The 16,129-nt window shown below is 34.1% G+C and overlaps 1 protein-coding gene across 14 annotated transcripts in view; it reads right to left on the bottom strand.

Moving 5' to 3' along the window:
- LOC145295882 (SCY1-like protein 2) overlaps window positions 1-16,129 on the bottom strand; it is a 681,757-nt gene that overhangs the window by 309,578 nt on the left and 356,050 nt on the right. For all 14 annotated transcript variants that reach the window (XR_013869903.1, XM_080141631.1, XM_080141623.1 and 11 more), the window contains exon 2: window positions 3,122-3,282. Coding sequence is in view for 13 of the 14 variants with exons in the window: in XM_080141631.1 (XP_079997757.1) it covers window positions 3,122-3,282 (161 nt within the window). In the remaining variant the exon portion in view is untranslated. The remainder of the gene's footprint in view (window positions 1-3,121; window positions 3,283-16,129) is intronic.

Raw genomic sequence — 16,129 nt, 5'->3', positions numbered from 1 at the left:
CATCCGGCACCAACAACGATCCAGTAGGCAATAACAAAAACAGAAAGCATGATACTTAAATAACGCCCCCCCCCAAAAAAAACTAAAAAAAACAAACAAACAAAAGAACAAAAAACAAATCAAGATTAATAGTCGCCTCTTAGGACGTATTTAGTCGAGTCTCACATAAATTTGATTTTATTCGATTTTAACTCCGATGAAGTAATCAACATAATTATATTGGCCTGCCCTTAGCCAATAAAGAAAGAATGAAATACTTTTTTAAAAAAATGTTTTCTTCTCAATAGAGCCATGTAAAGTATCATTTTGTAAAATATAGTTATCCTGTTGGTTCAGGATATATCTATATTCCCTGTTGAACAGTTTCAATAACTTTTATCTTGCTGATATTAATATAAAATAATACAATAAAATAAATTATAAAACTAGGGAAAAATCAAGATATTACATTAGCTAAACTCATAGCTACAAGACTGAAAGAGTAATAAATTATAAATAAAATAATAATCCAATCAAAATTTATGATAAAGAAAATACAAAAACATTTGGAATCTGTATGAAATATTACAGAGTAACCTTATGATACATAATATGCGCTTATATCTGCAAACTTTCATTTTTACTGGAAAAATACAAAAATATATGAATCATAAAATGATACCTACGTTAGTCAGCTTGTGTGATTGGCCACTCCAGAAGGAAAAAAAACGACGTCTACCTCATAAGAAAACTGAGATAGTGCGCCATACCACGTGTGCTATACCTTCACCGAGAGTCAGGAGAGTACTAGGAGGGAGGAAAAGAAATAAGTTTCCAACTAGGAATTATGGGTACTTAAGCAAAATTGGGGTTACCAAACACCCCATGGGACTAACGCAGGGTTAAGAAAGATATTTTTGGACATTGTTCATCCCATTTCAGAATTACTCTCATAAATGTGTTACTCATTGTGTAATTCGAACATTGTCATTTGAATTTATTCAGATACTCTTCTCATTTTGAATGTTATTCTCGCAATGATTCGGCCGAGGTAACCACCAGATTTTTTCAGGGCAATCTTGTCTAAACTCCAAACATGTAGACACATGTAGATAATTCAAGTTAAGGTAAAAGTAATTTTTATTTTATTCCATAGGCACATGACACCGCAGGTAAATTTCTTAAGTAACAATCAATTCTAAATTTGGAACACATACATCTGTAGCACTATTTGTTAGGTGCATCTCTCAGTGTAGTAACAGAAATATTTTGCTGAGTGATGAGGCCCGTCGCATAAGGGTTAGGCCATAGATTTCCCATAATCCCATTTTTACATACCTCTCTCTCTCTCTCTCTCTCTCTCTTTCTTTTCCCGAATGACAAACATGCGGTAAACACATCTTTTGTTGCAGTCTGGAACCCCCTCTTCCCCCCATGCAAAGGATTCTCTAAGGTTGCCTAGGCTAGAATAAAAGAAATCATTTGTAATTTGATACCCTTTGTTTTATTAATCCATAATATTGTAAAATAAAGTAGTTAAGTTTTTCTGTGTTGTGTGTCACTACCAAACAGACATTACAGCCAGAACGACCCCAAGAAACGATAACCTGAACCGGGCATCAACCAAGCAGAAGAGGTCCACACATTGAGGTATGTCTTATCGCTTTTGAATACAGCTTGTTCACACCAGTGAGGCTGATGCGTTCACATGACGAAGCAAGTAATTCTCCTCGGTAAACGGCCGTGTTATAATTGATGCTTAACGGTTGAATATCGTTTGTTCACACTAGTGGAGTTAGAAACGTCCCCACAACAACACTTCACCGGCATACCGATGGGTTATACATCAAATCTGCCAAGATGGCTGAAAAAATGATTGGATCATTCTACCGCTCCAGTAGGTATCTCACTACTCATGCAATTCTCTACTTGTATAAGAGCTAAATACGCAGTGAAATAAAATAATAAACTGTTGCCACATCTGGTCAGGAGCTGCTCGACGCACACTATTCTGCCTTGATAGAGTTCAAAACCGGCTTCGAAACCTAGTGATGCCCTTTTCTCCTTCCCACAGACTAGACGTTGCGAGCCTGTCTCTGCTCTATCATTATTTTTATGGCCAATGCTTGTCTCTGCTCTAATCTTTCACAAAACACACTGGAATAGCTACAATCACTATTAACAATTTTCCCCACTTTCTATCTGTGCCTAAATCTAAACGCAAATTTTATGAACAAAGCTTTTTTTCTTAGAAAATCCCGCATATGGAATACTGTTCCATTGGACTGCTTCCGGCCGATTACAATATGGTAACCTTCAAGTCCAATGTAAACAATCTACAATATTAACGACTTCTAAACCACCACCTTACATTCATTAACCCTTATCTTCGAGTGGCCTTTAGGCCTTGATAAGTGGTGACTCCCTTGTAAAAAAGTGACGATTTCTTGAAACTGAATTTTCATTATGAACAATATTAATTAAACAAAAAATAGTACTAGGTCATTACAGCAATCTATCCGCAAGCATATACAAATAACTGGGGACCGCTTGTGAATTAAATATTCTCATGAAATTTTCTCTCTCGTAGGAAACCGATGATTGTCGTTTCGGTACGGGGTGGATTACATAAAGGGTTCAGTTCGAAATTCCGTATGGATTCCCGAGACCGACATAATGATTCCTGAATCTAAAAAGATGGCCTAAATTATATAGTCGGTTACATAAGTTGAAACCTTCTAGGAATAACATGCAAAATGAAAAGAATCCAACTTAGCAATCTTCTATCTAAAAAATTCCGAAATATAAAATCATTCGTTTTCTTCGTTTTTTTGGCGTACATTTTATGAGATTATTGGAAAAAAAATCAAACGATAATCGCTGAGTTGTGGAAGACGTCTTGAAAGACATTTTAAGAAAAAAAAACAAAAAAAAAACAAAAAACAAAACAAAAACAAAAAACAGCATCATTTTTAAATGTAAGAAAAAAAGTGAAAATTGCGCTATCCATGAGATCGATGAAAGAAAAAGTACTTTGTGTGTGATTCACATCTGCTGGTGTTAGATGCCAATATGCGTGTAAATGCGTTGATCAATAAGGCCAAGAAAAAGATGCAATAGACTGATAAAGAAGGACACCTACTGACATTCTTCGACCGGGTGTATCACTTGAAGTACTTTCGGGTGCTTAATTCTCTGAAGCTGTTGTACTTCTCGTCGCAGAATTTCAGCCACGGTTTCTCGTCGACGAGGTTTATGAAGTTTATCAGCAACTCGTTTCTCAAACATGAAAACCGATGCATCCTGGAGAAGAACAAATAAACAAAACATTATTTACTTTGTGCAAATTATGTTTTCACACACACATATACACATATATAATCATACATTATAATTATTTTAATATCTACAGACACTAGTGATTCATACTAACGCAATCATCAGTACAAGAGATGACGATCAATACAGGTTGAAGGATTCGAATCTTACGACGAAGCTACGTTTGACTTCATTAGCAAAGAAACATACTCCAGGGCTATGATTCTTCATGTCACGAAATTAAGTGAAATTTTAATAGTAATGAAACTTAACGTTCTATACAGATGATTTTAAGAAGGATCAAGTAACAGGAAATCACGATCTCGCACACAAAGCCAGCTGGTCGACCGACTATATACAGAGCAAGGTCTTAGCCTCTAATCTACCCCAATAGTCCAAATCTATCTTTCTCAGTTTATGCCATATCTGAGCTGGCGTATCTTCCATTAGTTTCCGACTCTCAGCGAGAGGATAAATACGTTTCCAACATGATAGGTACGCTCACCATCAACGAAACTCCAACTCCTGTTCCATCGCCGGAAAGTTGGATTCCCGTGTCTGTTTTACAAGTATTTTAATGGAATATGCTCTGACGAACTCATAGCACTTTTGCCCCCTTCGACATAAATACGATCTTTTAACCCAGCAAAACCCCACACATTCACTTTACAGATCCGGAAAGTCATCTACTCTAATAGTTTCTTGTCTAAGAATGGTAGAATGCGGAATTCCATCAGTCTCTATGTTTCTTGTTTTCCTGATTGTACTGACAGGCAGTGGCTTTATGTATTGTTAGGAGGAATAAGTGTAAAATATCCCCCTTTTCGTTTTATTTTTTCAACTACTCAAGAGGTGCGCACACTTTTTCAGTATAAGAGCTACTTAAGACATGACTAAGTTTGTATGTTCTACGACCTAATAAAATGTAACACCCATCATTTATAAATATATTGAAAATTATTTTATATGGGCATTATATGCATTTGTATCTTGAATTACTGCATCAACCCATATTGTACGGTACAGCTCTGTACATTTTTGTCATTAAATTACTCTGATGACGTGCATTAGATGCAATCAGTCGGGGATGCATTGTCTGCACAGTAGCTGCTAACAGCCAGCCTCAAGCAAACTTCTAGATGCTCATCAGTCATGGTGGAGCAGTATTTGGACTTCATGATCTTTATGTGAGAAAAGGCTGACTCACATAAATAAGTGCACCCAAATAATGTTGGCTTATAGTGTCAGAATCTCATCCCTCACTCCAGAAGAGATCAGGTAAGACAGTGTTGCTATTTTCAATGCGAATGAAAAATAAACCGCAGCATCTTTTTTTAGAAAAGGTAGCTCGGTTAAACCGAAGTTTTTAAAGCATTTGTCGAACACTGACAATTTCCAATTTTTTTTCTCTAGCATGGCTGCTCTGGTGTCTCTGCCGCGAGGTTCTAGACGCTAGTTAGCGTCAACTTTATTTTTTTTAATACCATACAATCAACCTGCAATGTCTCTGTGATCAACCAGTCAGTCGCGATCGATGTAATGCCCCCCCCCCTGAACGACTCAATCTGTCCCCAAATCGCTATGGGTGCAACATTTAACTGCATCCAGTGGTTATACCTAAATTTAGGAAATTTGAGGAATGTGCAATTAACGATTAATTCCGTTACTCAAAGATCAACTAAGACTCTCAGTAGTAATACCTGTTAGTGTTGTATCCATAAGTTATATAGAAACTATTGTTTATAAAATAGTTGCATACAATTATACGCTTACACAACAAAATAATCAAAAAATGAATAGTATACAAAATCATCTGTAAGGTTTCGGTACAAACTGACCCAACGAAGGTTAACACGTAAATGGCCAAAAATGAACAACAGATGATTCACAGACGTTTTATTTACATCAGAAATTATGAACAAAAATTTGTATATCCTTTTGAATTCTTCAATCGATAAATATGACCACTTAAATTCAATTGTTATGTAAATATTGCAAAAGAATTGTTCTCCTGTGGCGGACAGTATTTCTCGCCACAATTCTATATCGATCAAGGTCATAGATATGACCTTCAAGTGCAATTTAGGTGCCACAACTTGTTTGCTACTACTTCTAAATTCAATGCGGTCCAAAGTCATAATACCTCTCAGGACATTTCCTCTGGGTTGAACAGAAATTATAGCTTGCAGACTGTTAGTTTACAAAATATACATGCATTGTATACTAGCATGTCGCCCGACGTTTCCCGGTCATAATATACACTCAATATTTTATTTTAATTCATACAGATTTCATATTCACTATAATAGAGAAAATCCGTTATTAATTATTATATTGTACCCAATATATAGTAGTGATTTTAGAACTGTAAAAATACGACTTAAGTGCCTTCAATTAGAATCGAAACCAAAACATATAGTTCTCTAGCGTTATTCGTTATCATCTGAGATAAATCCATATAAATATCAAAACTTAAAAAAAATCCCCGGCTTCAATAAGTATATAAATGTATATTTACGCAGGGGTAGAAGATATATGTTTAGTCGACTTACGTCTCTCACGTAAAATTATTTTTCAATTGTGATTCATCTGCAGCTATTTTTAACGGATAAAGATCAAATCGAATCTTTTCTATAATTCTTAACATTTATATATCAAGTTTCAAGTCTGTTGACCAAAAATTAAAAGAGAAGTTTAGTGGAAACCTTTCCGATACCTTCTTAATATAGATAGCTAATAATGGAGAAAACATCTGTAAGTTTTCTAGAAGAAAATGACCGATTGGCGGTTGACGAGTCTTTAAACGCCGATAGTCAACCAACATGTCGATTCAACTGTCTTTGAAACGTAAATAACCCAATTGATTTGTTGCTGATTCTGAAAACCAACAACTGACATTTTCATAGCAATCAATTAAAAATATTAAACAAGCAATCATTAACATCTGTTTATTTTTCATCAAATTATATTCGTCCTCAATGCTGATATTTATATAAATACAGTAGGCTACCCGGCGTTGCCCGGCATTACCCAGCATTACCCAGCGTCGTTATACATCTAACACATATCGTTAGCAAGTTTTTTTTATCTTGAAGTAGTTGTCTTAGCTCCTTACATCTAGTGTCTTCATGCCTTGTCTGAAGCAATTTTCATAGAAAACCATATAAAGTACTGTATCTATTCTAATACCGTATTTAATCTTTTCGGGTACTTATACATTATAAGTACTGTGCTATTGTCTGGATAGCTTACGGAAAATGCCGGAAGGTGTTGAAACGCTGAGCCCCTTAATCCTAATACAAAAGAGCACGAAAAAATTGTTTTAGCGTGAACTTTGATTTGATCATCTAAATATTAATTTACTTGTCCGTAGACTCAGTGTCACAAAAAACATTATCATTGCAAACATTAATTAATGGGAAACAAATTACCTCCCTTTATAGTCGATTTTTAGCAGCTAAAAACAAAACAATTTCCTCTCCAAAAACTAAAAAAAATAAAAAAAACATAGTTGTCTGTTTACGGTTTCAAATTGGCTATTTTATTTTATAATTAAAAAAAATGTTGAGAGAAGACTGTAAGTTCTTTTATTATAGTTTCTTTTTAAATTAAAAAAATAGGGCAACGAAATTGACATTGTTCCTTTACAATTTATATGAAAATTAACCACACGAACTTTTACACCATACTCTTTCCTTTAGCACGCCTCCCCTCAAAAAACCCTACTGTTCGCATTCATAAAGTATACACACCACGCCCTTTCAGAACGTTAACTACCCCCAAACATCTTATATAACTAATGTAATTTTTACTCCGTTTAAATATCGAGTCTTTTATCATTTGATGAAGTGTTAACTTTGAATTGGGATTCCACAGAAACATGTATGCACATATGTAACCAATAATGTTTGTAAAACAAACAGACTATATATATATATATATATATATATATATATATATATATATATATATATATATATATATATATATAAGTTTCGTGGTTCAATGAGGATTTTGCTAACCGCATTTCATTTCCTCTGATGATATGTGCCATTGTTGAAAATCCATGGATTAAGGAAATTAAAATAACCCCTTCTACATATTCCTTTGTCAAGCAATAAATTCTTAAATCGAATATATGTCTCTATACGTTGTTTTTTCAGAATTTAAAATTTAACCACGAAACTTATATATTGCTCTATTCTTAATATTGAGCTTTTCCTTTTTGGCTAGGATCTCCTTGAAAGTATTACTTCAAGTAATATTTATCAGGGTTTTTCATCTGAATTTCTATCAGTGTCTTATCTTGCTTATATATATATATATATATATATATATATATATATATATATATATATATATATATGGAAGAAGACCTTATTAAATACAACGAGGATACTTTTCTTTATGATTTTTTATTTTATTTTTTCGATTTTCCGTGTAATTTTTTTTTTAATCAAAATCGGAAATACTGATGAAAGTTTCATAATTCTCACGAGCGCTTTTGCTTCGACTGCGAATCATTTTAAAGTGTTGATAATGTGAAAGTAAGCAGGAGAGTGATGAAAGGTTCAAAGTATATAAAAAGTCGATGGAATGTCGATTAAAATCGAAATCGATTAAAAATCTGAGTATTAAAATAAATGAGTCCATCCACCGGCCATTGTTGACAGTCGTATATATCATTATAAATATTTATATTTATATGTTTATATATATATATATATATATATATATATATATATATATATATATATATGTATATATATATATATATATATATATATATTTAAAAAAAAAACCTTTTTTTTAATTTATTACATTTTCACCCCAAACAAGGCAAATTGCCACTTTGGTGTAGGGGGCTACTATCAGGGGCAACAACTACTGGAGTACTATGTAGGGATTTGGGCAGCAAGATGTCGGTTCACGTTACACTTGACCTGCTGCGCGTCAGTACTGTTGGGGAAGCAGGGACCTGGAATAGAATTCCAAAGTCTAGCGGTTCTGGGGAAGAAACTATTGGAGTAGAAAGATCTTTTACATCTAGGGATCTCTACAGTGTGGGGGTGGGATTTAGCAGCCTGTCGGGTTTGTCGAGGGTGTCTACGTCGTGGGGGCACAAGTGATTGCAGTTCGTCAGAGCATTCACCATTAAAATACTTGTAGAACAGGCAGAGGGATGCAACATTTCGTCGATGGGACAGAGGCTTAAGCTTAGATGCCAGTTAAGGGCCTATCAGGTTTGCGACTCTCTTTTGAACCTTGTCAAGGAGCGAGAGACAAGTAGCAGATGCACCAGCCCAAATGTGACAGCAATACTACATACATGGGCGAATGGTGGCCTTATAGAGGTACAGGATACTTTCGGGTGTTAGTAGTTATCTAGCACGGTAGAGAGAGCCCACCTTTCTTGCAGCGGCCCTGGCAATGCCTTCAATGTAATTGTTCCAACTCATGTTTCCTGAGAACGTTAGGCCAAGGAGTTTGAAAGATGTACTCTCAGATAAAGAGTCGTTGGCCATTGGTATAGGTGGTAGAGAGGGGTTCTTGTAATCATTGAATGAAACTAGTTAATTCTTCGCGGCATTGAACGTGACCAACCATTTTTGTCCCCATTCCACTACAGATTGGAGGTCTTCCTCTAGTGTTTCTGCCATTTCTTTAGAAATGTGTTCATTCGTCTTCCTGTCATGACTGCCATAGAGTGTAGTGTCATCAGCATATATACCCATCTCAGAGGCAATTTTGTCGGAGAGGTCATTAATGAATATCAGGAACAGTAGAGGTCCAAGGATAGACCCCTGGGGCACTCCCGCATTTATATCATATTGTTTAGATGTACGACCGTTGAGGAACCTGGATTTTTCTCTTATCTAAGAAGGATTTAATTATGTTAAGTATTCTACCACTGATACCGTATGATCTTATTTTCCTGAGGAGACCCTCATGCCATACTCTGTCAAAAGCCTTAGATATATCTAGAGCTAACGCTCTACCCTCCCCCGCTTTGTCCAGTGAATGGTATACACGTTCAGAGATTACAGTTAGGATGTCTGCTGTGGAACGGGCTTGTCTAAATCCATATTGTTGGTCAGTCAGATGTTTAGCATCTGTAAGATGATGGACTAGAGCATGGTTAATTAAGGTCTCAAATATTTTGGCAAAAAGTGGGAGGAGGCTAATGGGGCGATAATTTGATATATATATATATATATATATATATATGTATATATATATACGTATTTTAGTTATATACATATATATGTATATATATGTGCAGTATTTATAAAGCATATATATAATATATATATATATCTATCTATATATCTATAAAAGTGAACGTGTCTGTCTGTCTGTCTGTGTGTCTGTGTACATTTCCCTAGGCAATAACTCTGTCAATTTTTAGTCTACAGATTCGCAATTTGATATACAGGGTACTGAGATGTAGGAAAATCGATGTGATCGGTTTTCGGCCAGATATTTGGCTGTTAAGGGCTCAAAGTTTAACGATTTAACCTTTAAGTTCTCTACCAAACTCCTCCCACAATTTGGGGTCTAAACACTTGAAATTTTAGATATAGGTTCTTAATAACTTGAGTTGAGTCCAAAACAATAAATGTTAAGCGGATATAATAGGGGTCAAAATTTAAAAAAATTGACCGTTTTTCTTTTTTTTTTGCTCAGCATACACCTCCAAACACCCGGGCACCCATGCTAGTATATATATATTTGTATATATATATATATATATATATATATATATATATATATATATATATATATGTATATATATACATATATATATATATATATATATATTATTTCATGGCTAAAAATAGTATCTTTATTTAAATGACTTTTGCTTCTTTGTACAAAACAGCACTATAGAAGTATTCATTCGATAAACCGGATTTTTATTCGGTTGCAGAAACTGAAGAATAGTCTGATCATAAAATATCAAACCAGCAGAAAATAGAAAAACTGCCAAAATTTGGTGTTGGGAAATTTATTTCTCCACTTCTGTGCTAATTCTATGGGATATTGAATAAACAAACCAGTTGTCAAATACACGATGTTTGGTACAGTCTTATAATGATATGATATAAATTGTCAAAGAAAATAGTTTTCTTTGGTTGAAGGAATAAAACATGATAGACTTTTGCCTATAAATCCCAATTCTAGCCCGAAACAGCGTTTTAATTGCTTGTTTGAAGGCATGAAAATTACTTTCGAATTTTGTGACAATTTATGAAAATAAAAGCCTAACCTTTTTTTTATCTTCTATTATATGAAGGAAAGTTGCATTTCCATCTGTCTGCGTATCAATCTAAAACTCTGAAACTACCAGAGATACAATCGCAAACCTTGCATATCCTGATGCAGTATCACACAGATCTAGTTATTGTAATCATTCGCTTGAGATCACCAGATACAAAAATAATGCATAGAAGAGGGGTTAGAAAACAGTCAGCTGCCAAAGTTTGTAAACAAGAAAGAAAGAATGAGGTGGTTAGAGAGATAGGGGAGGGTTCAAAATTAACATGACTGGGGACGCACAGTGTTATAAAGACCAAATTAAAAGGGGGAAAGTCAGAAAAAAAAGAAGTTATTTATAAGTAAATGTTCTAAAAAGAACACGGAAACTAGGTCAGCAGCTGATAACCTTTTTCTATCAGTTGTCAAAGTTTGCAAGAGAGAAAGAGGGAGTCGTAGAGAAAGGGGAGGAGTTTTAAATTAGTATGAATGAGGACATTTAGAGTGAGAGAAAGACTTTAAGGCCTATTTTTTAGCCTAGACAGCGCTAGTTAAGTAATAATGGAGGATTTCCAGAACCGAGTTTATTTCATGGTCTTGGGCAATTAAATGATTTTGAAGCCTTTAAAGTATAAATCGAACAACTTCCATTCAGAATCCAGGCTTATACGTGTTATGGGGTTAAATGGTAGTAAGAACGAAGGAACACAGGATTTTTAGGAACGAAACATGTATTATTACAGGCAAGGCGGGTTGAGAAATACTATTCCTCCACTGTTGAGAGTTTGCACACGACCTCCTTAGCCGCGTACCAATCTCTGACTGCCGGGTACCGGTACTCGTTACCGGAATTGACGTCACCAGAGGAAGTGACGTCATGAGATAATCCATTAATCCCATGGAGGAGCGTCTCCAACAATACGCAAATGTTTATTATTATGGTTTCTAAACCAAAGAAAAAAAAACATTTTTCAACGGCACCCTCATTGTAAAATTGAACTGAATGATTAAACAGGGTCCATAAAGGATTGTGAAATAACAGAAAACAGATAAATAAACACAGAGGGAAGATGAGGGGAAGTTTGGATCAATTATATTGGTCAGTATAGTTCTTTTTTCTTTTCTTAAGACCCAAAGCAATGCAACAAATAATTCAATTGAAATTGATTTTGTTTCCTGTTAGTGGAATGTTGGGAGGGGGTATGATGGAAGGAGACAACAAATAAGGGGAGGAGGGGGTTATGTAAATGAGAAAGGTCTAATGTCACCAGGTTCTTTTTCATGGGTACGAAGAGAAGAATAAAAGAAGGATGAGTTATTTTATTTGTTTTAATTTTTTTCCATTCTAATTTTTTTCTCGTTCTCTGAGCAGTTAACAAGTTTTCATTTCAGGTGTGAGCGTAGTTTTTGCTTTTAATAATGGCGAGTCTTTACAGTGAATCGAACCATTGAAAGAAAAAGAAAGAAAAAAGAACGCTTGCTCACTCATATACACATATATATACACAGACTTCGAATTAGACAAACACGCAAAATAAAAAAAATTCTCACCCCCCAAGAACCTTCTTTTATTCTTCCCCTCATGCCCATGAAATCGAACCTGGTGAGATTAGACCTTTCTCATTACATAACACCTTCCTCCTCCTTATTTGTTGTCGCCTTCTAAGTGGTCTTCTATGATCAGCTGACGTTAGAATTCTCTACTTTTCCTATGTAGGGTGGGGGAGGCATCTTTTCTGGAGTCTTTTTTGCTGCTTTCTTTTTCTGCTGATTTTGCACTTTAAGAGTAACTTGTTACAACATTTTCTTGCTTATTTTTAATAGGTTCCACATTGAGTGTGGAACCAACATTTTGGATAGGACGGACCTTCAGTTGAAGTGGAATCTTTTGGTGGACTTTCTGTTTTAGGGTTTCTCGTTGATTCTGATTTGTCTGTGGAATTGGTGGTCTCACTGTTTTCCTGGAGTTTTTGTCTTGGCTTTTGACTTGAGGCTGTTTGCTTTATACAAAAGATAATTAATTTCCTTGTACAAATCCCGGATTTTTAGGGCAATGTTTTCGCTTCTCATGATCAGGAGCCTTGGCTTGTTCAGCAACTATATTATCACGCTATAGATAAGTTTCATTAATCAACTTGCAGAGGGCGTTAACCTCAACTTAGTAGAAGATAGGGCCATCGTCAAGAGACAGGTTATGAACAGACTTAAGGAAATATTCTGATTGATTTAACATATTCCTCAGAGTTGCAAAGCTTCCAGATGATTCAGCATTTAAATGTATGACAAGTTTTGGTTTTCAAAATTCGAAAGTAATTTTGATGCCTTTAAACTGCCAATTAAAATGTGAAAGTAATTTTAAAATGTGAAAGTAATTTTGATGCCTTTAAACTGCCAATTAAAATGTGAAAGTAATTTTGATGCCTTTAAACTGCCAATTAAAATGTGAAAGTAATTTTAAAATGTGAAAGTAATTTTGATGCCTTTAAACTGCCAATTAAAATGTGAAAGTAATTTTAAAATGTGAAAGTAATTTTGATGCCTTTAAACTGCCAATTAAAATGTGAAAGTAATTTTGATGCCTTTAAACTGCCAATTAAAATGTGAAAGTAATTTTAAAATGTGAAAGTAATTTTGATGCCTTTAAACTGCCAATTAAAATGTGAAAGTAATTTTAAAATGTGAAAGTAATTTTGATGCCTTTAAACTGCCAATTAAAATGTGAAAGTAATTTTGATGCCTTTAAACTGCCAATTAAAATGTGAAAGTAATTTTAAAATGTGAAAGTAATTTTGATGCCTTTAAATTGCCAATTAAAATGTGATTTCGGGCTTCAATTGGGATTTATAGGCAAAAGTCTATCACGTTTTTTTATTCTTCTTCAAACAAAGAAAACTATATTTTTATATACAGTTTTACCATACCATTATAAAACTGAATCCACCATCGTGTATTTGATTCATTAAATTATCATTATCCCATAGAATTTGCACAGAAGTGGAGAAATAAATTTCCCAACACCAAATTTTGGCAGTTTTTCTATTTTCTGCTGGTTTGTTATTTTATGATCAGACCATTCTTCACTTTCTGCAACCGAAAAACACAAAAATAAAAAAATCCGGTTTATCGAATGAATACTTTTATATTGCAGTTATGTAGAAAGACAACAAAAATCGCATATATATATATATATATATATATATATATATATATATATATATATATATATATATATATATATTAATTTATAAAATATATATGGCGATTAAGCTACACTGAATATTCCGCGTTTTATCCACTCTAGGACTCTTCAGGCTTATGCGCGAATTCTGTGGTTGTTTATCCTTTTTATATGCTCCTCTTCTATTGAGATTTTAGTTAGCCAATCAGCTTTCTGGCATTCACCGCGCCCTTCCTATCAGCCAATGGGCATGCACTTATCGGACAAAGGATCTGTTTTAAAACTAGGTAAGTGTTTTTTTTTGTTAGTTTATATATATATGTGTACATACATATATGCACATATATATACACACATATATATATATACATACATATATGTGTGATCGTTTATGTATATTCATGTTTATTTAATTTATTTATTTGTTTATTTTCTATTGTTTTTGTTAGTTTTAAAACTATTTTGTATCGCTATCCTAGAGTAAATTTTATCTTGTGAACACAGTTATTTGCTATTTCTCTTCTACAGTTTAATAGATGTTGGGGTTCTTTAAAGTACAGGATAGCAAATTTTTCATGAAGGCATAATCTACATGGGTCGTTTAGGTCCCTACACGTGGTAGCTTGCCTTATTATTTTCCATTCGACTACCGGCGAATGTCCGCTTTCTTTGAGTTCCCCGTATTTATTTGCTAGTGTTGTTTTATATATATGTATATGTGGGAGTGTTTATTTATATGTATATATACATAGACAGAGAAAGAGAAAAAGGTAGAGGTAGATAGGAAAATCCAGAAGAGTGTGTGTGTGTGTGAGAGAGAGAGAGAGAGAGAGAGAGAGAGAGCCAGTAAAGAGAGCACGGTGTAGAGAGCGAGAGAAATGGGCATTAGAAGAGTGGGAGTGGATAGAGGGAAGGAGAGATAGGGAGTCGAAGAAAAAGGTAGAGAAAGAATAGTCAAAACAGAAAAATGTTAAACTCGCTTTTTTTTTTAAATAACTTTTATATTTTGTTATTCCCTGCCATAGGGCAATGGCGGACTACCCTGCTATTATTAATGGAAAGCAATCACAAGAAGCGATAAAATAAAAGTATCTTCGTTTCTACCAAGGACGTTGCAAATCTCTTAATTGTATGCAATGGCGTCAAATCTGACAAAATGGATGAAGCTATATGTAAAATCAAAGAACTGATTCAATATGTATTCGATCAGGTTAAACGCAGCGTATATAAACGCCGAGTGTATTTAATGTGATATCAATTTGTTATCGAAGCGAATGATAGTAAAAACAAATTTGCCGCGGTTTTATCAGGAAGCAAAACATTTATTTCGCTTTTATTTAATTTTATTTTGTTTCAAATCGAATGCATTCGTGTATATTTTGATAGGTTTCTTAAGTACAAATTTACGTAGATTTTACATGGACAACATCAACTAAAGTCTAAACAATTACACGTTTTTATATTAAAACTAGCACGCTGCCCAGTGTTGCCCAGTCGTAAAATACGCTTAAATATGATATTTTAATTTATGCAGATTTTGTATTTATCATTATAGAAATAATTATATATTTATTATTATATTTACTCGATATGTGGTAGTGATTTCAAAAGTTTTAAAAAGGAATATGATTTCGGCGCCATCAGTTAGAATCGAAACCAAAACTATCAAATAAGTACTGTCTTTACGTTGCATGAATATGTTCTATAACGACGTACATGTTGTATAGTTTGGTTTTATATTTTATCTGTATATTCGTGTACGTGTAAATGCGTGTATGTATATACGTCGTGTCATTTAGTTGATCGTCTAGTGTGTATATTTTAATATTTATGCAACAGTTCTAACAGGAAACTATTGACGTGGACGTATCGAAACAGTTGTAGACAAACAGCTATTTTTAACGCATGTAAATAACACAACACAAACCTGAATTATTTACGAATATTTATTTTCATGATCCGGCCGGCAACGTCAGAGATTACATATTTTTACATATTGGCTGCTTGAAATGACGCCGCTCCTAGCGCCATTTTGCGCTGTCCGTTCTCTCTAATATCCAGCTCCTAGAATCTCCCCAAATCTATATTTAATCACGTGTCTCAGACCAACAGCTGATGTAACCCTAATCTAGTTATTTGTTTATGCGAACCAAAAATAATGTTTACATCTATTTTCTATTTTCACATTCCTTTTGCAATATTATTATATGTCAATCATTTTTCCCCAATTTAATTGTTTATTTTTCTAATCATAATAATGAATCAAGCGACCCTTGTATTAACCCTTGGCCCTGCTTGCTACATTTAACACAGATACTACGTTTTGATCACAGCCCAAAGGGTCACAACATTACACTGCAGTTAAACGCTTATATATTTTTTACTACATTGAATAGG

The sequence above is a fragment of the Euprymna scolopes genome, chromosome 16, assembly GCF_053919585.1.
Source record: "Euprymna scolopes isolate OS-2025 chromosome 16, ASM5391958v1, whole genome shotgun sequence".
NCBI lineage: Eukaryota > Metazoa > Mollusca > Cephalopoda > Sepiida > Sepiolidae > Euprymna > Euprymna scolopes.
This window is presented reverse-complemented; position numbering and strand designations above follow the sequence as displayed.